The 26763-nt window shown below is 40.9% G+C and overlaps 1 protein-coding gene and 1 long non-coding RNA gene across 2 annotated transcripts in view; one reads left to right on the forward strand and one right to left on the reverse strand.

The window, feature by feature from the left end:
* Positions 1 to 26763, forward strand: part of musk (muscle, skeletal, receptor tyrosine kinase) — a 257472-nt gene that overhangs the window by 155987 nt on the left and 74722 nt on the right. The window contains exons 13-19 of the mRNA XM_059974823.1: positions 96 to 359; positions 2712 to 2878; positions 3366 to 3389; positions 7400 to 7488; positions 10366 to 10525; positions 14606 to 14783; positions 17144 to 17341. Of these exons, the coding sequence (XP_059830806.1) occupies positions 96 to 359; positions 2712 to 2878; positions 3366 to 3389; positions 7400 to 7488; positions 10366 to 10525; positions 14606 to 14783; positions 17144 to 17341 (1080 nt within the window). The remainder of the gene's footprint in view (positions 1 to 95; positions 360 to 2711; positions 2879 to 3365; positions 3390 to 7399; positions 7489 to 10365; positions 10526 to 14605; positions 14784 to 17143; positions 17342 to 26763) is intronic.
* Positions 267 to 26658, reverse strand: LOC132396842 (uncharacterized). Its single transcript, XR_009513149.1, has 3 exons — positions 26402 to 26658; positions 22533 to 22614; positions 267 to 402 (listed from the first exon to the last, which is right to left on the reverse strand). It is a non-coding gene; the product is annotated as an uncharacterized LOC132396842 (long non-coding RNA).

Raw genomic sequence — 26763 nt, forward strand, 5'->3', positions numbered from 1 at the left:
TGATTTCCCTATTATTACAGCTGCTGGGTCCAGCTCAGGGTCTTTCCCAAGCTCTTGTCCTCATGTTTTCAATGAAAGTCTGTTTCTGCTTTCAGACTGTACAAAGGTGACCTGGGCTATTGCAGCACATACCGTGGTGAGGTATGCCAAGGTCTCCTGGGGAAAGGCAAGCTGGTTTTCTTCAACTCTTCTTACGCAGATGCCGAGGGTACTCAAGAGATGATGGCCAGGAGCATGTGGACAGAGTTGGACGGAGTGAGCTTGCTGTGCAAACCAGCTGCTGAGTCACTGCTCTGCCATTTCATTTACCAGGACTGTAATCCTTCAGGAGTCGGACCTACTCCCAAACCTGTATGCCGGTAGGTGTGTCACAGAGTTAATTACCTGGAACGTTTCGGAGCCCTGGAGAAAGAAAAGGATAAAGGAATTAGTTGTGGAGCACAGGCACAATGGGCTGAATAATCTCATTATAATCTTATTCAGAGTTCTGTTACTAACATTAGCAGATGGTATTTATTTGACATTTGTAATAGTATGACAGGAATTAATATATTTAAGATAAATAAGTTACTGGATCATTTAAATAAATTAATATTAAACTACAATATTCTTGAAGGTTTTATAGCTGGGGATGGTAATGGGGACAAGTCCCACTATCAACTAAATATTCCAAATGGCATGCATCTCAAATAGTCTCTGACAACCAGGTCCAGCTCCTAGCCTTTACATGAGGCTCAGCTACTAAGCCCATTGGAACCATTTCTACTAACAAGAGAAGGGGCAAAGGCAGATTACAGGTGCCTTAAAACCATCGCTTTGAGCTAATGGGGCTCATCAGCTGTCTAGGACAAAGAAGACTGATCTCAACGCTCTGCTGCTCATGAGGAAGGCTTTGGAAGTAAACCACAAGGGAAAATTCCAGAGCTGGAGTCCCCAAGGTAGTCCTACATTGAGTTCAACACTGACAGACAAACTCTTGTAATGCTACCGGTGCCAAACTATATCAGTCTCTGCCAATCCTTTGGGTTTATCAGATACATGGAGAAGAGAGCTCACTACATGGGGAACCGCTTGAACTCCACAATGTAGTACCAAAATTTGTGTATCTAGACAGCTAGGATGCAAAATCAATGGTCGATTCTGACCAATGGAGATCTCACAATTCTTGGCATCTCAAACAGCCACGTTTTGCAAACTTGAAATCTGAGCTGAAATGAATACAAGTCTGTGATAATGTCGTGAGCTCAGAGGGACAGAAACACTTCATACACAACAAAGTACATTTCTTAACATCTGTGATACTTGACTTGAGTTATAGGGAAAGGTTAAATAGGTTAGGACCTTTTTTTCCTGCAGTGTGGGAGAATGAAGAGAGATTTGATAGAGATTTACAACATTATGAGGGGTATAGATAGGGTAAATATCATCAGGCATTTTCCCTGAGGTTAAGTAGCACTAGAACTGGAGGTGAATGGTGAAGTTTTTAAGGGAAACTTCTTCATCCAGAAGGTGGTGAGAGTGTGGAATGAGCTGCCACCAGAAATGGTGGATGTGGTTTTGATTGAAACACTTAATAGAAGTTTGGGCAGTTATGTGGATGGGAGGGATGCAGAGGGCTCTGATTGTGGTGTGGGTCAATGGGACTAGTCAGAATAACAGTCCAGCATGGACTGCAGAGACTGTTTCTGTGTTGTAGTGTTCTTTGACTTTATGTAGCAAAGGCCACAGCCTCATTAACTAACTAACTAATGAAGAAATGATCCAGGATCTCAAACAGTGATTTGCCAGAAAGATTAGTACTGACCAGGAATGATTCCCCTGTTCTTCCTCAACACAGTTTCATGCCATCTCTCACCTCTAGCTGAGACCGCAGGTGGGTACTTACTTTGAAAATCTCATGCAAAAGGTAATGCTTCCAAAATCCAGCATTTATTCATTTCAGTTTTATAGTCAAATGTTGGTGCTAGGCTTGAATCCACAAGCTGATAATTTAAGAGATGAGACTGCGACCCACAGAGTCAGAGTTGACTGTTATATTCAGTGCAGCAGAGTGCCAGACTGGACCCCCTCCAGCACGCACTCATTCATTCAAACTCCCGCTGAGCCAGATTATGTCTATATGTGCCATTTCAGAACCTGAACACAAATTCTCAATTGACACTATGGTTAAGGTTGGCTACTGAGGGAGCTCCCCCAGCTAGCGTGACTCGTTTCTGTTTGAGACCATTCATCTGCACTCCATCTTCACCTTTCATTTTGGTCCAAAACATCAACTGCTGATTTCCCTTCATAGGTGCTGCTTGACTCTGGTTTCTCCAGCAGTCTGTTTAATGCCCTGGATTCCAGCATCTTCATCTCTTGTGTCTCTGCGTCATCCCATGAGTCTGGTTAATATTTATTATTCAGCTAGCACTAAAGACAAATCATCTCTCTGTCCTATGTGTCTGTCCTCCATTATTACAGTCACTGCACATAGAAAAATATTTGTTTGCCTCTAAATCATAGCGAGATGCCCTGTAATAGCGAGAAGTGGAACTTCTTCCTTTATCTAGGTCCTTTAAAATGTTTATTGTGAAAATAATCATATTAAATATGGTCAACCCAAATATTTGTTGTGTTGTTATAGCTGTTTGTTTCGTTTAGGATCAACTGTTATTTTTATAAAGAAAGGGAGCTAAGCATTAAGTTTTGTTTTTTTTTCTTCATTTTAGTGAGCACTGCCTGGCAGTGAAAGAGCTTTATTGTTACAAGGAATGGCTCTCAATGGAGGACATCTCACGCAAAGGAGTTTACCCTGCAGGACTGAGTCTGCCTGACTGCCTGAAGCTTCCCAGCATACACCACGACCCAAAAGCTTGCAGCAGGGTTTCCTTCCTTGGTAACTATCATCTGTTGAGATGAAGCAGTTTCTCATAACTAATTCACCAAAGTTCATAAGCAATGTCAAAATCAGTTAACTGGGTCTTTTGGAAACCAAGTGATTATCAAAGTTTTAGTAGAAGATTTTAGTGGTAGGGTGGAAAGAGATGTGAATAGAAAGAAACTATTCCTGCTGATGGCCGCGTGTAAGGTTAACAGACATGGTCTATGCATTAGAGACAGACATTTCAGGGGCAAAGTTAGGAATTATCTCTACACACAGAAACAGCTGGAACTTTGGCAGTATAGAATTGATAAATAAGTGTTTGCTAGTCAAAGACTTTAATGGATATGGAAAAAAAACAGGAGAATGGGGTCAGGTCACAGAGCAGGAGTGATCACGATAATGGCAGAACAATTTCTCTAGGGTTTTCATAACCCCCTCTAATCCTTTTGTTCCTCTAATTATGAATAATTTCATAATTATTTTCCCTTTATCCTTGCAGACATGAAGAAAGGACTCATTACCAGTGAGTAAATAAATTGTGCTCGATTTTACATTTTACCAGTGTTTCCGTCTGTACTTACAAAGAGCAGCTAAATATTGGAATAATTATTGCACAATTTATGATTAGAGTTGCTTTTAGTTTCCCTTCCAAATAGGTTTTTTGAGCATGGCTGGTCAAGTTTATTGACATTTAACTATATACATGTATATAATGTACAGGTATATGACCATATATTGTATATAGAAATGAGACAACATTTCTCTGAACTGTTTCATGTAGTCATATGGTCACATGTAACCATAGGGGCTCTTAATGACTTAAATTCAGTGTCTTGCCAGCTCTAACAAAGCCTTCAAAAACCTCTCAAAATCTATGTCATTGACACTTGTCTCAGCTCCTGTCCTCTATGAAGCAAATTACACATTATCACTGCATTAAAACAAAACAGTGTTCATAAGTTTCAGTTACAATTACCTTGCCTGGGTAAACTTGGTGCGAGTATTCCAGAGTTAAATATGTGCAGTAATTATCGGTCATGTGAGTGAATTGTGGTGCGCAAACTCTAATCTTTTTCAGCTGTTTCATGTTTTTGTTTTTATGTATCTTGCCGGGCTGATTGCTCTGAACAACATGGCTTAATTAATTGATGCTGTACCGGTCTTGATGCTTTAACTCATTAGCCTTGACTTAAGATATTCCAGTGATCTCCATCTCTGCAATTTCCTCCGACACCATAACCTTCGGAGGTCCCCTTACCCCATCAATTCTGAACTCAGACTCAGTCCTAATTTACATGGATTTTATTGCACCATTACTGCAACTTGCCTCATTCCTCAGCTTTCAAAGTCTCTCTCAGAGCAACTCGGGCTCCCTTTCTTTAAAACTTGAATAATTGATTGAGCTTTTAGAGACTTGCTCAGAATTTGATTTTTATTTGACACTCCCTAGGATTATTTGTCACATTAAAAGTACAATAAGTAAGGATTTTATTTGTTATATAGTCCATCCTAATGCTAACATATAGTAGGAAAGGAAACAAAATAGGTTTCAAACTGTTATTTCTTTCCTATGAACTGCTTCACTTAAGGCATCATTCTAATCCAGCTACAGGAAAATCTGGTCCTGATGCAGGGTTTCAGACTGAATCTTTGATCATTTCTTTTCCCCCTGCAGATATTTCTTGAGCTGTTGAGCAGGAGTAGATCATTGCTCCAGCTACAGGAAATAATCACATAAATGGTTCAAACCCTGAACTGAAATGGTTAATTTTCATTTGAGTTCTATCATTTTTAGGGGCTTGGGAAGCATCTGTTTTGTGCAGTGAGCTTTGCCTCTGGTTCTGTGTGTCTGTCTATGGTTGAACGCCCTAGTTGGGCGGTCCTTCATTGATCATGTTACAGTTACTATTCTATAAATTTGTTGAGTATTCCCACAGGAAAATGAATCTCAGGATTGAATATGGTGACATAAATGTACTTTGACAATAAAATTTAGTTTAAACTTTGAACTTTGTTTCTGTGAATGTGCATGAACAAGTTTATGTCTCTGAGTAGGTTGTGTGCGAGAGCAGATCTCAGTCAGTGCAGTGTGTTTGTGTGTGTGTGTGTGTCCAGACACATGTTTGAGTGTATGTGTGCCTGTGTGGGCGTATGGTTTTCTGTGAGCACGTGTGAATGCTTTTTCCATGTGTGTGTGAGGTTTTCCTCTGAAGTGGTATGAGCGAGCGTGAGACTGACTGATAGGTGGTTGTGTTTTGGCCAAGTGTGAGGGCTAAGTGAATGGACATGTTAGAATAATAGCTGTCCCCCTGCCAGCTGGACAGACCATCAGGATTGCTTGATTGTTCTAAAATAAATTCCAAATGGAAGAGAGATTCCTCAGTAACAGCAACAAAAAGAAGGTTCACTGTGAAACGTGTTACCTTCTCCATTAGGAGCTGCATTGCCCTGGTTACTCCTGGAAGAGATTTTGCACCCCCAGAATATGAATACCCTCTGTGATTTATGTATTTAGCAACATAGAGCTTCATGAATAGACTGTTGTGTATCATCAGAGTTATAACAAAAGCACCAGTCTTCTGGGCTTCAGTTCCCCAGCCTCTAACTTCTTCTCCATTTAATCAATACATTTCTTGCAAACAACTTACATCAGATCCCATTGTGAAGCTCTGAGTAAGCTGGCTTATGTGAGGTGGAAGTTCACCAACATTGCCCGCTGGGTAAGGATTATACAGATGCAGTTTGGTCCTGGCTCTGTGTGAATTTGGATTCACTCCAACTGCCAGAAAGAAATGTTCTTAAAAATGACCTCATGTCTGAAAATAAAACTATTGGAGTAAAGATACTTTTGAAGTCAGGTGTAAGTTGAACAACTCGACTGTGTCAAACTCAATTGAATCCTAGCTTTTCCTCACAAGTGAAACAGTGATTGAGGAATTGTAGTGGATAATATGCTCAACCAGTACACCCCAGCTCTGCCTCCTGTGCAGTGGCAGTACCTGACAATTATGTGATTGTTCCAAATAAAAATACAAAATGCTGACAGAACTTAGCAGGCCAGACAGCGTCTATGGGAGGAGGTAGTGACGAGGTAGTTTCATCATTACCTCCTCCCATAGATGCTGTCTGGTCTGCTGAGTTCTACCAGCATTTTGTGTTTTTATTTATTTCCAGCATCTGCAGATTCACTCGTGTTGCATGTGATTGTTCAAGTTAGTTGTGGAGTTAAAGCCTAACCTCATCTGCCCAATCAACAAAATAGAAGCAAAAGGGATGGGTCCTGAAATCAACATTCAGAAATAACACTTAGAGTTATAGATTCATCGAGCAATACCGCACAGATAGAGGCTCTTCGGCCCAATGAGTCCATGCTGATCAGTTATTTCCAATTTCCTGCATTCAACCCATACCCATTATCAGTCTAAGCCCCACCCCTCCACATATCTATTGAAATGCTTCTTAAAAGGTGACATGATGATGTAGTGGTTAGCACAATGCTTTACAGTACGGGTGGCCCAGGTTCAATTCCCACCGCTGGCTCTAAGGAGTTTATACATTCTCCCCGTGACCACATAGGTTTCCTCCAGGTGCTCCGGTTTCCTCCCATAGTGCAAGACATACCAGTTGGTAAGTTAATTGGTCATTATAAATTGTCTTGTGATTAGGCTCAGATTAAATCGGGGGATTGCTGGGTGGTGTAGGTCGAAGAGCCAGAAGAGTCTATTCCACCTGTATCTCAATCAATAAATAAGGAAATATGATATTATTGTATCAACCACCTGTTCTAGAAGTTCATTCCATATACTCACCACCTTCTGCCCCTCAAACCTCTTTTAAGTCTTTCCCTTCTCACCCTAAATTTAGGCTCCCAGTTTTTGTGTCTCATACCTGGGAAAAAGATCATGTCATCAACTGTATCTAGGCCTCTCAGCATCTTAAACATTTCTATATGGTCGCCCCTCATGCTCCTACATTCTGGCCAACCTCCCCCTGTAACTCAGGCCCTCAAGTCCTGGCAAAATCCTCATCAATCTTTTCTGCACACTTTCTAGTTTAACTACATTTCTCTTATAACAGAGTGACCAAAACTGTACACTGTACTCCAATTGTGGCCTCACCAATGACTTACATAACTGCAACATAATACCCCTAACTTCAAGACTCAATGCCCTGATTGATGAAGACCAGCATGCCAAATGCCTTTTTCACCACCCTGCCTATATGTGACGCCTCTTTCAGTAAGCTATGCACTTGTACTCCTAAGTTGATTTTTCCATTGCATTGCCTCGTGCCCTACCATTGATAGTATAAATCCAACACTGTTTTGACTTTCCAAAATGTATTACCTCACATTTATCAGTGTTGAAATCCATTTGCCATTCCTTAGTGTCTTTCCCTGAAAGATTAATATGCCCTTGTAATCTATAATACTTCTTATCACCTTCTGATTCCATATTAGTTTACTGATCAAGCTTTGTGCATATATATACTATTTAGTTTTAAATATTTTTACTTTCTTCCCTCTTTCAACAGGGATGTGCTACAGTAATAATGGAAGGTTTTACCAGGGTTCGGTGAATGTCACAGCATCAGGCATACCCTGTCAGAAGTGGGGCGAGCAGGTTAGATCGTGGACATTTTAGCAAAGGTTTGATGCATGTGATTGCATAGAATATCAGCTTCAATTAATATCACCATCCATTGCTTTCCTCTGCTAAATTGCTTCATTCAGCTATACAATTCCAATTCACATATTTATGCTCAATTATTTTTTTCCATTGATCTAATGCGCCAATGATTGCAACATCATCCCACTTGAAGGCACATGATAGAATGGGTTGTAGTCAGCATAGTTTCCTTAAGGGAAAATCTTGCCTGCCATATCTGTTGGAATTCTTTGAAGAAATAATAAGCAGGATAGATAAAGGAGAATCAGTGTATATTGTGTTCTTAGAGTTTCAGAAGGCCTTTGACAACTTGCCACACATGAGGCTGCTAAAGAGCCTCTGGTATTACAACAAAGATACTAGCACGGATAAAGCAGTGGCTAAATGGCAATAGGAATAAAAGGAGCCTTTTCTGGTTGGCTGCTGGTGACCAGTACTTTTCCACAGGTGTCTGTATTGGGACTGCTTCTTTTTACGTTTTGTGTCTATGACTTGGATGACAGAATTGACGGCTTTGCAGCCAAGTGTGTGGATGATATGAAGATAAATAGGGGGGCAGGTGGTTTTGAGGAAGTAGAGAGGCTGCAGAAGGACTTAGATTAGGAGAATGGGCAAAGAAGTGGCAGATGGAATATAGTATTAGAAAGTGTATGGTCATGCTTTTTGGTTGAAGAAATAAAGGATAGACTATTTTTGAAATGGAGAGAAAATCTGAGGTGCAAAGGGAATTGGGAGTCCTCGTGCAGGATTCCTTAAAGGTTCAGCACAACATTGAGGGCAAAACACCCTATTCCTGTGCTATACTATTCTGTAATTTTGCAGTTTGAGTTAGTGGTGAGGAAGCTAAATGCAATGTTAGCACTCACTTCGAGAGGAGTAGAATATAAAAGCAAGGATGTAATGTTGAGGCTTTATAAAGCACTGGTGAGCCTCACTTGGAGTATTCTGAGTAGTTTTGGGCCCCTTATCGAAAGGATGTGCTAATGTTGGAGATGGTTCAAAGGGACTACACAAAAATGATTCCACAACTGAAAGGCTTGTGATATGAAGAGCATTTGATGACTCTGAGCCTGTATTTACTGGAATTCAGAAGAATGAAAGGTGACCTAACTGAAACCTATCAAACTATGAAAGACCTTGATAGAGTGGCTGTGGAGAGGGTGTTTCCTATAGTGGGCAAGTCTAAAACCAGAGAACACAAGCTCAGAGTAGAGGGGTGTCCTTTTAGAATGGAAATGAGGCGGATTTTCTTTACCCAGAGAGTGTTGAATATGTGGAATGCATTGCCACAGGCGGTTGTGGAGGCCAAGACATTGAGTATATTTAATGCTGATGGATTCTTGATTGGTAAGGGCATGAAGGGGTGCAGGAAGAAGGCAGGAGATTGGGGCTGAGAGGGAAAAGGGATCCGCCATGATGAAAGGCAGTGCAGGCTCAATGGGCCAAATAGTCTGTACAGCTTTAGCATTAACCTATAAATGCTGCTGCCAATATGAAGTAGCCTGAAGTTTAGACCCTCAGGCTTGATAACATTGCTACAGGCTGTATAAGCAGAATGGTAAACATTTGAACCCTGTCTTACTAAGGAATGAATAGGCATCTTATTCTTGGCCTTCTAGTGGAAGTACATGTTGGATCCCCTAAAGCTTTTACTCCTGTCTAATGTTCTGATGGAAGTGGAAGTGGAGGAATATCTAGGTCAGTTTTTTTGACTCAGCTAACCAGAGTGTCCAATAGGCACTGAGAGTCATTTGGGGTGGGGCAGGTCGTGGGTTCAATGCCTTATTGAGTTCTCAATGTTCTGACTGTTGGCTTTCTCCTCCCCATCTCCTTGCATCAGTCTAGAAAGCATTGGTTCAAGGAACTGCCCAAAAAGGAAAAAGAATAAAGGGGAAATAAGAGAAGTGGGTACAGTTTGCAAAGGGTCTATTTTGATATAGTTCCAGTTCTCTTTCATTCATGCCACGCAGGTCTTGTCTTTTGTGTGGATTGCATGGCTGACTACTTTAGCCTTGTTAATAGAGCAAACAATTGCCTAATTGGAAATAAATTGGGAAGGCTGCATAATGATGTGAAGTTGAAAGGAAGAGGATGATGTGCTGGAGAAGAAGAGGGAATGGAAAAGGTTCAGGCAGAACACAAATGCCAACATGGAATAGTTGGTGTAGACAGACATTTACTGTGTGGTAGACATCATGTCGTTTCCATATAATTTATTGTTGATTTCCTCTAAGAGGACCACAAGCCAGTTCTGGTTTAGAGGCTTGTATTCCTCAATGACCTGGAGAGCTATGCTGGCTGGAGTCAGGGCTTTATGCTTTGGCTCTTAGTAGGGTCACCTATGCCAAACAGGTCAAAGGCTAGAGGCCATACTAAGGGTGGTCCACTGGTCCTCCAGGTTCAGGGAATCTGCTCAGGACTAACAATCCTGACTGGTCAAACAAAATGGTTACAGAAACAGCAATGAAGAATCCTCCTACATCTGAATGGGACAGTATTCCAGAGTTTCCATCTGGGACATGCATGACTGACAATAGTGAAAACTGAGCTACTGACATGATGAAGGAAGCCCTGAACACCGCCAGAGATGGAGGACCTTCATTGTGGCCCTAGACCCCAGCAGCGTAACAGGCAGTAGTAGCTGATTTGTCCAATATTCAATTGAACTCAAGTTGTAATTTCTGTAAAGATATCCCCTGGAGGAACTAAGTATAATGGTCATTCCATTAAGATGTTTATCCTTACATGATAAGACTTTGTGCCTGGTCCTTTACTGTGCAGTTTGAATTGATTAATGGTGTAATTCCTTCTCCTACTATTCCCCCATTACAGATTCCCCATTTCCATAGGAGGCTGCCAGAGGTATTTCCTGAACTAACAAATTCTGACAACTTTTGCCGTAACCCGGGAGGCGAGAGTGAACGACCTTGGTGCTATACCATGAATCGAGACATCCGGTGGGAATTTTGCAACGTGCCTCTATGTGTGAATGGTATGTGTTGCAATGTACACTAGGGCAAAGCATAGCTGAGTGCAACAACCAAGAACTTGGGCTAATATCCAATTAATCCTTCAGAAGTGCACAGAATAACTTCTCATTTGTCAGAAATAAAATGTGTTACTAAAAAAGTGTATCTGCCATGCAGAAATAAAGGCAAGTCAAAGGTTGTAGAAACATTTTTCACCAGAGGATTGAACAGAAACACTCGGCTGACAATCTCAGTAATTTACTGAAGGAGTCTGTGGAATCCTCCTGCAATTGGATGGAAAATATCTTAAGGAATTGTCTTGGAGAAAAGCAGAGGATTTTCCTCCCATGACCACAATTGACATACAGTGCCTATACAAAGTATCCACCCCCCCCCTTAGAAGTTTTCACATATTATTGTTTTACAACATTGAGTCACAAAGGATTTAATTTTGTTTTTTTGACACTCTTGACACAGAAGACTCTTTTGAGTCAAAGTGAAAACAGATCTCTACAAAGTGATCTAAATTAATTACAAATATAAAATGCAAAATAATTGATTGCTTAAGTATTCACCTCTTTCAAGTCAGTATCTGGTAGATGCACCATTGGCAGCAATTACAGTCTTGCGTCAGAGTGGATAGGTCTCTATCAACTTTGCACATCTGGACACTGCAATTTTTCCCCATTCTTCTTTACAAAACTGCTCAAGCTCTGTCAGATTGCATAGGGATCGTGAGTGAACAGCCCTTTTCAAGTTCAACCACAAATTTTCAATTGGACTGAGGTCTAGACTCAGACTTAGCCACCCCAGGACATTAACTTTGTTGTTTTGAGACTATAAGTCTTAAGACATAGGGGCAGAATTAAGCCATTCAGCCACGGGGTCTGATCCGCCATTGCATGATGGCTGATCCGGGATCCCACTCAATCCCATATACCTGCCTTCTCGCCATATCCTTTGAATCCCTGACCGATCGGGAAATGATCAACTTATTCCTTAAATATATGTGTGGACTTGGCCTCCACTGCAGTCTTTCACTGCTCTCTGATTAAAAATATTTTTCCATACCTCTGTTCTGAAGGGTCGCCCCTCAGTTTTGAGGTTGTACCCTTTAGTTCTGGATATTCCCACTATAGAAAACATTCTCTCCACATCCACCCAGTATAGTCCTTTCAACATTCATTAGGTTTCAATGAGATTCTCCCCCCCCCCCCCGCATTCTTGTAAATTCCAGTGAGTACAGGCCCATAGCCAACAAACGTTCCTCATATGTTAACCCCTTCATTCCCAGAATCATCCTCGTGAACTTCTTCTGGACTCTCTCCAATGACAACATATCCTTTCTGAGATATGGGGCCCAAAATTGTTGACAAAACACTAAGTGAGGCTTGACTAGTGTATTATAAAGGCTCAAAATTATCTCCTTGCTTTTACATTCTATTCCCCTTGAAATATATGCAGACATTGCATTTGCCACCTTTACCACAGACTCAAAGTGTAAATTAACCTTCTGGATGTCCTGCATAAAGACTCCTAAGTCCCTCTGTACCTCTGATGTTTGAACATTCTCCCCATTTAGAAAAGTAGTCCACACTATTGTTCCTTTTACCAAAATGCATTATCATACATTTCCCAACACTGTATGCCACCTGCCACATTTTTGCCCATTCTTCCAATTTGTCTAAGTCTTGTTGAAATCACATTGCTTCCTCAGCACTACCTACCCCTCCACCTACCTTCATATCATCTGCAAACTCTGCCACAACAAGCCCTTCCTGTATAGCTTTGGCTTTTTGCTTGGGTCATTGTCTTGCTGGAAAACAAATAATCTCCAAAGACACAGTTCTCTTGCAGACTGCATCAGGTTTTCCTCCAGGATTTCCCTGTATTTTGTTGCGATCATTTTACACTCTAACTTCACGGGCTTGCAGGGTCTGCTGCAGTGAAGCATCCCCACAGCATGATGCAGCCACCACCGTGTATCACGGTTGGGAAGATGTTATTTTTTTGATGATGTCTTATGCCAAACATGGCATTTAGTCTAATGGCCAAAAAGTTCAGTTTTGGTTTCATCAGACCATTGAACCTTCTTCCAAACTGACTTCAGAGTCTCCCACATGCTTTCTGGCAAACTCTAACCAAGACTACATGAGAGTTTTTTTTAACAGTGACTTGCTCTTTACCACTCTCTCATAAAACTGCAACTGGTAAAGCACCTGGGCAACAGTTGTTCTATGTGCAGTCTCTCCCATCTCAGCCAATGCAGTTTGTAACTCCTCCAGAGTTGTCATAGGACTGTTGGCAACGTCCCTCACTAGTCCCCTTCTTGTACGGTCACTCAGTATTTGAGGACAACCTGCTCCGGGCAGATCTACAGCTGTGCCATATCCTTTCCATTTTTTGATGATTGACTTAACTGTACTCCCAGGGATATTCAGTGACTTGGAAATTTTCTTGTATCCATATCCTGACTTGCGCTTTTCATTAACTTTTTTGCAGTGGCTTGGACTGTTCTTTTGTCTTCATGGTGTAGTATTTGCCAGGAAACCTACTTCCCAGTAATTGAACCTTCCAAATACAAATGTATTTTTACTACAATCATTTGAACACCTTGACTGCACACAGGTGATCTCCATTTAACTAATTATGTGACTTTTGAAACCAATTGGCTGCAGCAGGGATGATTTGGTGTGTCATATTAAAAGGGGTGAATACTTACGCATTTGATTATTTTGTATTTTATATGTGTAATTAATTTAGATCACTTTGTAGAGATCTGTTTTCACTTTGACATGAAATAATCTTCTTTCTGTTGATCAGTGTCAAAAAAGCCAAATTAAATCCACTGTGATTCAATGTTGTAAAACAATAAAACATGAAAACTTCCAAAGGGGGTGAATACTTTTTATAGGCACTATATGAACTGTCTATTAATAAAATGATGTTCATTGCTAAGTTGCTGTTTGTGGAATTTAACTGGAAGCAAATTAACTTCCATGCTGCTGTCTTACAACTGGAAATGCACATCTATGGCTCAAGAGCACTTTGGAATGTTTTGAAGGCCTGAAGGGTGCTATAGAAATGCAGGTGCTTTTTTTTTTACCTTCGCCATACAAACAAAAACTAGACTGCTTCCAACAAGTGTAAGAATCATAGAGAAATGTGCACAAGCATCAGGAATGGGAAAGAATGGTCATGGGCTCCGACAGATACTATAATAGGCATTGGATACTTCAGATGCATCCAGCAGTTTTGGGAATGTCTGTAGTGATGGTTCTAAGTTAAATCAAAGAACATGCAGTGTTAATATTTTAAAATGTGAGCTGACAGCGGTTAGTACAAAAAGCAAAAGGCAAGCAATGCGAGGCAGTGAGATGTAGGTTGTCTGATGTGTGCTGTCCATCAGAAAAACACAGGCACTTTTAACAATAGGAGAACCAGGCAACTGAAGGATCACCCAAACTTTATGATGAGTAAATCTTAACAGTTAGACCCAGAGCAGAAACTCGAATGGAACAGAAGCATTTTTTCACAGAAATTGAATAGAAACCTAAAACTTTCTTCCACTGCAAAAATTGTTGAGGCTAGGAGTCAACTGGAAAGAATTATTTACTGTGACTAATAAGTTTTTGTTTGGACAGGATTTCATAGTGAGTACGTGGAATTAAAGTAAACAACAGCAATTTTCTGCCACAGTCTGTAAGGAGTTTGTGCGTTCTCCCTGTGACCACATGGGTTTCCTTTGGGTGCTCTAGTTTCCTCCCATGGTCCAAAGATGTACCAGTTGGTGGGTTAATTGGTCATTCTAAATTTTCCTGTGATTAGGCTAGGATTAAATCTGGGGAAGAGGAGGGAGTTGCTGAGTGGTGTGGCTTGAAAGGCCATACATACACATATAACCAAATTCAGTAGTGCTGAAGCTTGAAGGCGGAATGTCCTATAGGTTATAATTGGTTCAGTTGCCACATGAAATTTGGACTCATGCCTGCAGATCGTTATTCAAGATCCTAGCGGAATTATTTAACCCTTACAGTACCATACCTGAGGTTAAATTGCTTACAATGTTCTTATTGCTTTTCCAATCTGTTTCTCCTTTCCAGTAACCTCAGCATCAGGAGCAAACCCTAAAGCAGATACAGCAAATATGCCCATCACCTCTGCCACCTACTCCATGACCATCATCATTTCCATCATCTCGAGCCTTGCAGCCTCCATCCTGTTAATAATTACAATTCTTGCTTGCCACCGGCGCCAGAAGGAATGGCAAACTAGAAAGAGGTAAAAGGTTTATTTTCTTTCTGACATCAGAGCAGGATCATGAGCAGTTTGATAATCCATTTGCAGGGAAGTTATGGGGAGCCTACAGAAATCATTGGTTGCAACACTGGGTCCATTTCTAGAAAGGTTTTTATCATATTTAAATCACATTAACAAATCCTATTTGACTTATTTGCATTGGCAGGAGAACTACTGGATATGGTATGTTTAGATTTACAAGAAATACTTGATAAAGAGCCACCTAATAAGTCACTGCAAAAGAAAGGGATCACAAAGTTGAGGGCAAGATACTTGCATGGGTAGAGGATTGGTTAATTGACAAAAGTGAGGTTCAAAGGTTCATTTTATTGTCAAAGTATACATGTACTATTCAACTCCAATATTTGTCTTCTCAGTAAATAGGGGGAATAAATGGGTCAATTTCATGGTGTAATTAGTGGAGTACCATAGGGTCCAGTTCATCTTGTATTACTTTCATACATGAAGGCACTGGATGTATTGAATCCAAGTTTGTAGACAATACAAAGGCAGCTGGAGAAATAAATAAGGAGGAAACTTAAATACCTCTACAATGAGTAGTTTAATTGAGTACTTTAAAAAAAGCAGATGGTGCATAAACCGTGGAAATGTGGGATTGTGTTAGCAGGAAGGAAAAAGCAGATTATTATTTAAGTGTTGTGAGACTAACAAATGCTGGGGTTCAGAGAAATCTGAGCCTTTGTTTTAAAATATGTAGAAAGGTACCAGGTACATGCAGCAAACAATTAGGAAGGCAAGTGAAATGGCAGCCTTTACTGCAAGAGGGCTGGTGTACTGTAATAGTTTGTACACTCTCCCCATGACCGCTCGGGTTTCCTCTGAATGCTCCAGTTTCCTTCCACAGTGCAAAGTTTTACCAGTTGGTAGTTTAATTTGTCATTGTAAATTGTCCTGTGATTAACGTAGGATTAAACTGGAGGATTGCTGGGTGCCATGGCTCAAAGGGCTGGGAGGGTCTCTTCCATGCTGTATCTCAATAAAATATTTTTAAAAAATCATTAGATCTTGTTGCAACAATACAGGATTTTGGTGAGCCCATAACTGGAATACTACATAGAATTCTTACCCATTGTTTAGTGAAGGATATATGTGCTTTAAGCACAGTTCACATAAGGTTTGATAAATTAATTCCTTGCATGAATGGGTGATCTTGTGATGAAAGGTTAAGTGTAATGGCTCTATATTCTCTAAGGTTTTTGGAATAATTAAGGTAATGTTATTGAAAGATGCCCATTTGCAAGTGAGACGTGAAGAAAATAATGTTCTCAGAGGATTGAGGAATTTTTAGAGTTCTCTACACCAAAGAGCTGGAAGGTGAGACTGTAGATTCAAGCTGAGGCTGTGAGATTTTTGAACCACATGGGATCAAGCATAATTGGAAACAGATTAGAAAGTGGAATTGATTGCAAGAATCAGACCAACAGTGATCTTATTGAATCATAAAGAGGGACTGAGAGGCCAGGTGGTCTGTTCCTGCTCTTATTTCTATAGTCTTTGAATTACACAAAAGGAAGAGCATCATGGTCTTGGTGAAGGTTTGAAGAACCATTCCCAGGGCTGAGGGATTGAGGAGAAAATGCAATTGTTGCTGTGTTTTGCTCTGTTGCACTGTTAAGAGGAATGTCGTTCAAGATTGTGATTCTTTCTTAAAGTCAAAGTCATAAGAAGATACTTCAATCAGCAGGATGACAGAGGTCACAGATGTGTCAAGAACATTTATTTATTTATTGAGATACAATGCAGAATAGGTCCTTCTGACCCTGCGAGCCACACTGCTCAACATCCCCCAAATTAACCCTAGCCTAATCACGGGACACCTTACAATGGCCAATTAACCCACCAACCAGTACGTCTTTGGAATGTGGGAGGAAACTGGAGCACCCAGAGGAAACCCACGAGGTTATGAGGAGAATGTACAAACTCCTTACAGACAGTGGCAGGAATTGTACTCAGGTTGTCTGTACTGTAAAGCGTTGTGCTAACCACTATGCTACCATACCGCCCAGATTCTGACGTGACAATCCTTCATAGTGTACTGAATTTAATGCCGTGAGTTCTTATATTCTGGGAGAGTGACTTCTCCATTGGAAACAATTGAAGAGAAGGAACCTGCAGGGAAGAAAAGGCAGCGATTGGATCAATTTATCATAGGGACATGACAGGTGCCATTAAGTTGAATTGTCTCCTGTGATACAACATTCTGATTTGTCAAAATGGATAAATCTGATCAACCAAATGATGAGAAGTTCACATCAAACCTATAGGTTCCTTGTTTCTTTCTTTAGAATATTCCAAATACATTCACCCTTTTTGTTTTCCAGTTACAGAGGAAATGAGACCCCAACTCTTGCAGCTCTTCCTTCAGAGCTGCTTCTGGACAGACTTCACCCCAACCCAATGTATCAGCGTCTGCCTCTTCTTCTCAATGCTAAGCTGCTGAGCCTCGAATACCCCAGGAATAACATAGAATATGTGCGGGATATTGGAGAAGGAGCCTTCGGAAGAGTGTTCCAGGCAAGGTGAGCAGATCTTCAATGAAGCATTTGTATGTTAATGGTGCTATGCACAATCCAACCACTTTATAGGTAATTAAATACTTTCTGAAGCACAGCCTCTGTTGTAATATAGAAAACATTGCAACCATACTGCATACAATAAGCTTTCACATACAACTCTGTGATACATCTCAGATATTCTGTTTGCAGAGGCATTGTGTGAGTGTTAAGTATTGAGTAGTTATGTCAAGGATAATTCCCTTGGGACGCCTTTGAAACAACAACCCTCCCTGACCACATGAGAGAGTAGAGACCCTTTAACTTGATGCCTACCAGCACCACAGACCTGAGTTCAATCCTGATTATAGGCAATTCCTGTGCAGAGGTTGTGCGTTCCCCCGGTCATCACATAGACTTCCTTTCTGGTGCCAAAGTCATGCCAGTTGTCAGGTTAATTGACTACTGTAAACTGTCCCTCATGTAGACGAGGGGGAAGGGGTTCAACAGGAAGGCAGCAGGTGAAGTACGATGAGTGTAAGTAGGTGATTAGCCAGCCGGCAGTGTTGTGGCATCCGCACCGGACCTCAAGGCGAGTGGTCCCAGGCTCATATCCGGCTGTGCTGGGTTGAACGTTGAGCTAGCAACTTGGCCTCATTAAAGAAACAGATGCTAAAGAAACAGCAAGACACAGAGAGGAACAACAAGTAGGAGATTGACAGCAGCATGGACCGAAGGGCCTGTTTTGGGCTCTACAGTTCCATGAGTAAAAATGTCACTGGCTTGTCCACAACTATTGGATCATCCATCCCATTACCTACAGCTGCTCCCAACCACTTGCATATAAAGCAAATTGAACGTCACTGGCTAGCTGCTTCATCCAATTGATACTTAGTACTTAGGCCAAGTTCCATCAGCTCGAGGCAGATTGCCAGTTGAGTCATTGGGCTTGTCAGCCAAGCTGCCTCACAAATCAAGACATCCTGGCCTCTGTCAAGTGTAAAGGAATTTACTCAGGCTGCCATGTGCTGTCTTCAGTTACAGGGTCACGTCCAGACCTTCCAGGGTGAGATTCATCAATGCATTTCACCATCGATTAAAGTGTTGCGTCGTTTGAAAGACGGTGCCAAAGTGACTCTGGTTTTATATTTTCAGTCAACACACCCCCTCAGTGTGGAACTAACAACTCAATGCTTTCAGAAAGTATGAGCAAATGGGCCAAGCTTTGTTCAAAGTTCAAAGTACAAGTATGTTACCATATACAACCCTGAGATTCATTTTCTTGTGGGCATACTCAACAAACCTGTAGAACAGTAACTATAACAGAGTCAATGCTGTTCTTCCATAGAATTCGTAGATTCATATAGCTCTTCAGCACAGGATATCAATGTTGCTGATTATCCCTATCAACATTAATCCCAATTACACCACTAGCTCTGTAGCTTTCTATACCATGGCAATTCAAGTACTCATCTACATACTTCTTAAATGTCATGACATTATCTGCATCGATCACCTGTTCAGGCAACACATTCCAGATACAAAATGCCCTCTGTATTTCTTCTTGGATATTCAATATTTCTTCTTGGATCCTTTGTACTTCTCACCTTAAATAAATACCCTCTTGACTAGATATGCCCACCAAGAGAGAAGTCTACCCTATCTACTCTCCTCATAATTTTATCTACCTCCATCAGGTCACCCCTCAGCTGCCACCGCTCAATGAAAAAATAAATCCCATCTCCCTTTGTAACTATAATGTTCCAGTCCACATTTTAGCCATTGTAATACACAGGATTTCATTGAACTGAAAGGAGGTTATTTGACCAAACAGATGCAAGAAAGACTTGCATTTAGTTAACTCTTTTACCTCTGTGGCACCCTTTCCAGAAACAGAATATTCTAGAGCATTTACAACTGACAAAATATTTTTTAAAATGTGGTCACCGCTATAATATTGACAATATGGCAAGTGATATATCCACAGCAAATTCTCACAAAGAGCAACATGAGAATAGTAGAAATAACCCCTATATGTGTGTGTGGGGGGGGGGGGGGGGTTGTTTGAAGGGTAAATATTGAGCGTAATTTCTCTGCTCTTCTTCAAAGTAGTGTGATCGGATGTCAGGGTGACATGGTCTTCATAGATTATTAAAACCATATGAGGACATCTTCAACAGAGCGGTACCCACTCAGTTCTGCTCCACTCAACTTTTTTTATGCTGTATTTTTAAAAAAAACAAGACGCTGAAGGAATTCACTGGGTCAGACAGAATGCATAGAGGGAAATGTACAGTTGGCAATTCAGATTGAGACTGTCCGGATAGCATCTCAACCTAAAACATTGACTATTCATTTCCCACCATACATGTTGCCTGACCCATTGACTTACTCCAGCATCTTGTTTATTGTGGTCCATCTTCCAGCATTTGCAATCACTTGTGTCTCCATCATCTTATTACCATGCCTAGAGTGTGCTGCCCGAGTTGGTGGTGGAGAGAGATATGCTAGAGGCGTTTAAAATGCTCTTGGATAGGCACGTGGATATGCAGAGAAAGGAAGGGTATGTACTAGGTGATCCACTAGAAATGACTGCTGTATTTCTGAACTCATGATTCACTTGCATGAGACAGAGATAGATACTAAACTGAGACAACACAATGGCAGTGGAAGTTCATAGATCTATGTGGAAAAGCAACATTCCAGAATGTTTATTTAAGGAAGTCACAAAGTAATTCGGTGACTGTATAGTGATCTGCAGACTGTTGGGCTTGGTCGAAACTTGTTCCTCTTATTTGCAATTGCAATAATATTTTAGCATCATTCATAATGCAATAAAATATATGTTGATCCCTCAATGCTTTGCCATCAGGCAACACTTGATATTGAGTCATATCAATTAAGTCAGGCAGCTAAAGAATTTGATCAGCAGGTGCTTCCGATTAAACATACCAGGGAAGGGAAAGCACAGGGAATTGTAGAAGTGGACTTCTGAATGGGCAAACTTTGCTGCTGGAGGAGAGTGGGAAGGGTATTGGGAAAGAACAAAAGATCAGAATTGGAGGGAAGTGGAGATCTCAGAAGAGTATTAAACTGGAGGACTTGGAGTGACTGGCTGTTAAAGTGCTGCGATTGCATCAAGTGCTGGACTAGTTATTGAATGTTGCAGAACAGGAAGATGAAGACTGAAAGTAAGAGTGAGAACTTCCCCTTAGCTGTGGTACAAATGCTAATGGAAATTAGCAGTTGGTGGAATGATGTTTACTGGTCTTGAGTGCTTTCCCGGCATATATGATGAATAAACTCTTCTTGGGCTTCCAGCCAGGTACAGGTATCATAAAGGTGGTAGAGTTTGTCATTGAAACGTCGGCTAAAGTGAATACCTGGACCCAACTGTAAGCCCGAGAAGAGTTTATTTGCTGATCTTTATTTATTTATTTATTTATTAAATTTTAGAAATTACAAAGAATAAATGTGGTAATAAAATAGTAAGAAAAATAATATTGACCCTCCCCCCTCCCCTTAACCCTCCCCCCCTTAACCCTTAACTAAAGAAAGAAAAAAGAAAGAAGAGAAAGATTACCTGGATATCGGAGGATCCCCACATGCTCCATGGAGTTCAAAATAATTTTGATATTTATTTTTACTTTCCCCAATTACTATAATTTTATCTTCAAAGGACCTATGTATTTAATCCTATTTTTTGTAAGTATGGGAACCAAATTTTCAAAAATATATCATATTCATTTCTTAGATTATACGTAATTTTTTCAAGTGGAATACAACTATGTATTTCATTATTCCAATGATCCATAGTTTTCAAGTTTTCAGATTTCCAAGTAACTGCAATAACTTTTTTGGCTACTGCCAATGCAATTTTTATAAATTTTTTCTGATACTTATTCAATTTAAGTTTCGTTATTGTCCCTTCAATATCTCCTAATAAAAATAATAATGGACTATGTGGAAGTTGTACTCCAATAATTTGTTCCAATAAAAGTCTTAAGTTTATCCAAAATGGCTGAATTTTAAAACAAGACTAAGTAGAATGTAAAAAAGTACCAATTTCTTGATTACATTGAAAACATTTGTCAGACATATTTGAATTTAATCTATTTATTTCCTGTGGTGTTATATATAATTGATGTAAAAAAATTATATTGTATTAATCTGTCGAACATTTATTGTATTTCTCATACTATCAAAACATAATCTTGACCAGTTTTTTCCATCAATTTTAACATTCAAATCAGATTCCCATTTTTGTCTTGATTTATGAATTCCTAATTTAATTGTCTGCTTTTGAATCAAATTATACATACAAGATGTAAATTTTTTAATTTTTCCTTTTTGAATTAATATTTCTATTTCACTAGGTTTTGGCATCAACATTGTTTGTCCCAACTTTTTTCGTAAATAGGCTTTTAATTGAAAATAATAGAAAATAATGTTATTTGATATTTTATATTTATTTTTTAATTGATCAAACGACAGGTTTGCTGGTCTTGGGTTCTGGTAGGAACTGCAGGCAGGGGATGAAGAGGAAAAGGGAGAACGCTAATAGAAAAGAATTGATGGTGGACCATATGGGGGTTGGCAGAGTGGATTAATAACAACAGCCAAGCAAGTCTAAGGAAGGATTGATATTCATTGTTGCTGCATGTTTTTGTAAACGCTACATTCTTACAAAAACATTGTCTTCTAAGAAAATGTTGTATTATTGCATACTGCTACACATAATTATTTGCATTATTAGCTTACATTTATATGGCAAATTAAACAAAGTGAAATGTTTGCAGATTGTTATCAGACTAAATTTGATGCCAAGTCGCACAGGGAGGTATTAGAGTGGATGAGTGAAAGCTTCGTTTAACACCAGCATCACTTGTTCCGTAGCAAAAGGCCGAGCTATTAATGGCCCTGTGGCCATTCTCAACCCCTGCTGAGTTGTTTTCCATTTGTACTTTACTATTGCACTTTCCAGACCTTCCAAATGAAAACTCGCAGTTTGTTGAGCACTTTAAAATGAGGTTGATTCCATATGTTGAGCAAAGGTGAGACTAATCACCCTTGAGGCTCCTTGGTTGCCCAGCGGCCAGCAATTCTGATACTCCATGAATCTTAAATTAAGGGGTGGGCTGTATAAAGACCTAATGTTATATGCCCTGTGGTGTGTGGGATTGAGAAATTTATGTTCATCAAATATTATGTCAAGTACCTGATTCGGACTTCTTCAGACCATACTGTTCAAGTAGGAAGTAGCCCTTCAGACAGTTTCTTGTCAGTGGTTGAGAGTGCTCCTGCCAAATCAATTATTTATGAGTAAGTGTAGAAACCAGAGTTGTTGACCTGACAATCACTAACATCTGTGAAATCTCTAGATCCCTGCACATTTAGGAAGTCCTTAACCATGACATTTACCATGTACTCCTTCTGTCTCGGCCTAGCCTCCTCCTCACAGATTATGGGCTTCAGTCCTAGTCCAATGATGTGATGAACATAATGCCGCTATCTTGTGAGGCAAGCACAGGCTTAGAAGTGTGCGATGGATTGGTTCTGCTAACTCTTGAAATATCAGGGTATTTTGTCAACAGTTCACTGTTACTTCCTGTCAATTCCACAAAGATCATCTCAGGCAGACATTTCCGGTAAGGGTAACAGTGCAGGAGACCGACTTCTGAGGAGGCTCTCCCAGCAAAATAGTGAAGACCTGTATGACAGGGGCCAAAGCAGAACATCCCATTTGAATCAAAACGTTGAATTATTCAGCGCAGAAAGAGGCCACGCGAATCATTCTGCTTCTCCCAGCTCTTTGTGCCAACCAGTTAGTTCACTGTCTCTACAGAGCTCACAGTGTGTGTCATCCATTAACAATACATGCTGCAGCAACTGCAAAGGTTCCTTCAACAGTATCTCCTGGATCTGTGACTCTAGTTACTAAAGTGAGTGGGATTGCTGCAGGCTGCAGCTTCCCCTCCAAATCACACACATCCCTGACTTGGAAATATATTGCCATTCCTTCATTGCATCTGGGTTGGAAATCCTGAAACTCCACACCCAACAGTAATGTGGAAGTGCCTTCACTATGCAGACTGCAGTGATTCAAGAAGATGGCTCGCTGCCTCAGGGGTGACAATCAATACACAGAGATTGTAAATGCCCCATTTCCCTGGTCCTTCCTTGTGGCTCTGTAAGTTGTTTCCCATTCTGTATTTGTCCAAGTCAATGTCCGCTATTTAACATTCAGTCTGCCTCCAGCACCTATCGCACATCAGAACAATTCAATGTTATAAAAAGAAAATTATTTCCATTATCTGCTCTCGGTCATCATCAGCAGCATGAAGTTCAAACTATATCCCTAACATCCCAAAAAATTTAAAGAAATGCAAAACAAGAAATGGAAGGCAGTTTGAATGGTTCAGCATGGATGAGATGGGCCGAAGGGCCTGTTCCTTTGCTGTAATTTTCTGTGAGTCTCTGACTCTAAGAAGCCCAAGAGAAAATTAATTGCTACTTAAACATTATAAAAAGAAGAAAAAGGATCTAGTGCTTTCCCAGCGTGTATGACAAATAAACTCTTCTCAGGCTTCCAGCCAGGTACAGATACATACTTTAACTGACGTTTCGATGAAAAACTCTGCCATTCTCATCAGGGATGATTCCATGTCTAGTCTGGTGGTATTTATAACCAAGTTTCCAATATCCCTTGAAAACTATGGCTCTCTCAAAATTTTAACCTTTCCTTTCAACTTAAAAGGAACATAAAGATTCTGTACCTTCAAATTTTCACCTATTACATCCTTCCCATAAAACAAATTGTCCCAATCCACTCCTTCTAAATCCTTTCACGTCTCCTCAAAGTTAGCCTTTCTCCAATCAAAAGTCTCAACCCTGGGTCCAGTCCTATCCTTCTCCATAATTCTATTGAAACTAATTGTGATCACTGGACCCGAAGTGCTCCCCAACACATACCTCCATCACCTGACCTATTTCATTCCCTAACAGAAGATCCAACACTGCCCCTTCTCTAGTCAGTACCTCTATGTATTGCTGCAAAAAACTATCCTGCACACATTTTACAAACTCCAAACCATCCATCCCTTTCACAGTATGGGCTTTCCAGTCTACGTGTGGAAAATTAAAATCTCCCACAATCACAACCCTGTGCTTTCGACAAATATCTGCTATCTCCTTGCAAGTTTGCTCCCCCAATTCTCACTCCCCATTAGATGGTCTATAATATACCCCTATGTGTTGCTACACCTTTCCCATTCCTCAATTCCACCCAAATAGTCTCCCCAGACAAGCCCTCTAATCTATCCTGCCACAGCACTGCGGTAATATTTTCTCTGACAAGTAACACAACACCTCCCCCTCTTGTCCCTCCGATTCTATCACACCTGAAGAAACAAAATCCAGGAATATTTGGTTGCCAATCACACCCCTCCTGCAACCATGTTTCACTAATAGTGACAACATCATATTTCCAGGTATCAATCCATGCTCTAAGCTCATCCACCTTTCTTGCAATGCTCCTAGCATTAAAATAAATGCATTTAAGAAATTCTCCACCTCTTCCTGTCTGTTTATCTCTAACAGTACAAAGAACTTTATTGTCTTCTTTTTCTTCCTTCTCCCATACATCTGGTTCCCCTCCCCCCTCGTATCTAGTTTAAATCCACTGGAGCCTCTCTAGCAAACCTACCTGCAAGAATATTTGTCCCCCTCCAGTTCAGATGTAAACCATCCCCCCGGAACAGGTCCCACCTTCCCTGGAAAACTGCCCAATTATCTATAAATCTGAAGCCCTCCCTCCTGCACCATGTCTTCAGCCACGTGTTGATCTGCACTATCTTACTATTTCTAAACCCATCTGCACGTGGCACTGGTAGCAATCCTGAGATTGCTATCCTGGAGGTCCTGTCCTTTAACTTGGCACCTAGCTCCCTAAACACACCTTTCAGGAGCTCCTCACTCTTCCTACCCACGTCATGTACCCACTACATGGACCACGACATCCGGCTGCTCACCCTCCCTCTTGAGAATACCGAGAATTCGATCCGAGATATCGTGGACCCTGGCACCAGGGAGGCAACAGACCATCCGGGATTCTCGATCTCTTCCACAGAACCTTCTATCTGTCCCCCTAACTATCAAATCCCCTATCACTACTGCTCTCCTCTTTTCCCTCCTTTCCTTCTGAGCTGAGGGTCCAGTCTCGGTGCCAGAGACGCAACCACTGCAATTTGTCCCTGGTAGGTCGTCCCCACCAACAGTATCCAAAACGGTATACTTATTGTTGATGGGAACGGCCACAGGGGTGCTCTGCTCTTCCTGTCTATTCCCCTTCCCTCTCCTGACAGTCACCCAACTACCTGTCTCCTGACTCCTAGGGGGCGACTATCTCCCTGAAACTTCTGTCTATTTCTGCCTCTGCCTCCCGAATGATCCGAAGTTCATCCAGCTCCAGCTCCAGTTCCCTAACATGGTTTGTCAGGAGCTGCAGCTGCAGCTGGATGCACCTTTTGTAGTCATCAGGGACAATTGTGCTCGCCCTGACTTCCCACATACTGCAAACGGAGCACTCGACTGCCCTAACTGCTGCCTCCATTACCTACTCCTAAACTAATCAGATTAATTAAAGGAGCTTACCCGGCCTTACCTCACCTGGAGTGAAGTTCATACTCAGCCTCTACTCACTTTTTAAATTCCCCCGCTGATCTCAGAGGCTGACTTTCACGCGCTTGCGCAGTCTAGCCGCTTTGCACCGATCAGTTTTTTTAAAAAAACTGCTTTTCTCTGAGCTTCTTTTACCTCTTCCCTCTCCGCCTCTTGCTTCGACTTCTTATGTGTTCTGAGGCTGTCAATTTTAATTCACTTGTCCATAGCTCCTTTTGAGGTGTCTTCAGCCCCAGTCAGCCTTGCCTCTGTTTTATCAGTGACCTATGTCTTACTCCAAATTTGCTATGCCACAACTACAACAGCTTCCAACTGATCTTATACTAAATCTACAGTGAAGGGAAGAAGGAGTCTCAAAGAAAAGATCTGATGCATTGTAGTATAGAGTGGTAGGGCAGATTATCCCACCTGTAATGCTTCAGGGTTTCAGTCCCAACCTGGCCACATGCTGCACAGGGGAGGTCACACATTTCACCACAGGCAGGAAAGGAATCGAAGGCTATGTTTCTTCTTTGATGTGGGATTAGAAAGCACATGTTGGCTGACCTCCTAACTAGATTGTGAAGTGTAGAACAAGGTTTCTACGGGAGAGGAGAGCAAAACATAACTTTGCAAGAGTAAAACGGACAGAGAATTTAACCAGGCTCTGCTTTCAGAGACTGGCAGTCAATAAAACTCATTCACTTCAGTAAAGTAGCTCACTGGCTGGGTGACGCAAAATGATTAAACATTAGTCTTTCGGTACAAAAAATCTTAAAACTCTGCTTTGA

This window comes from Hypanus sabinus, chromosome 7, assembly GCF_030144855.1.
Source record: "Hypanus sabinus isolate sHypSab1 chromosome 7, sHypSab1.hap1, whole genome shotgun sequence".
In the NCBI taxonomy this organism is placed as follows: Eukaryota; Metazoa; Chordata; class Chondrichthyes; order Myliobatiformes; family Dasyatidae; genus Hypanus; species Hypanus sabinus.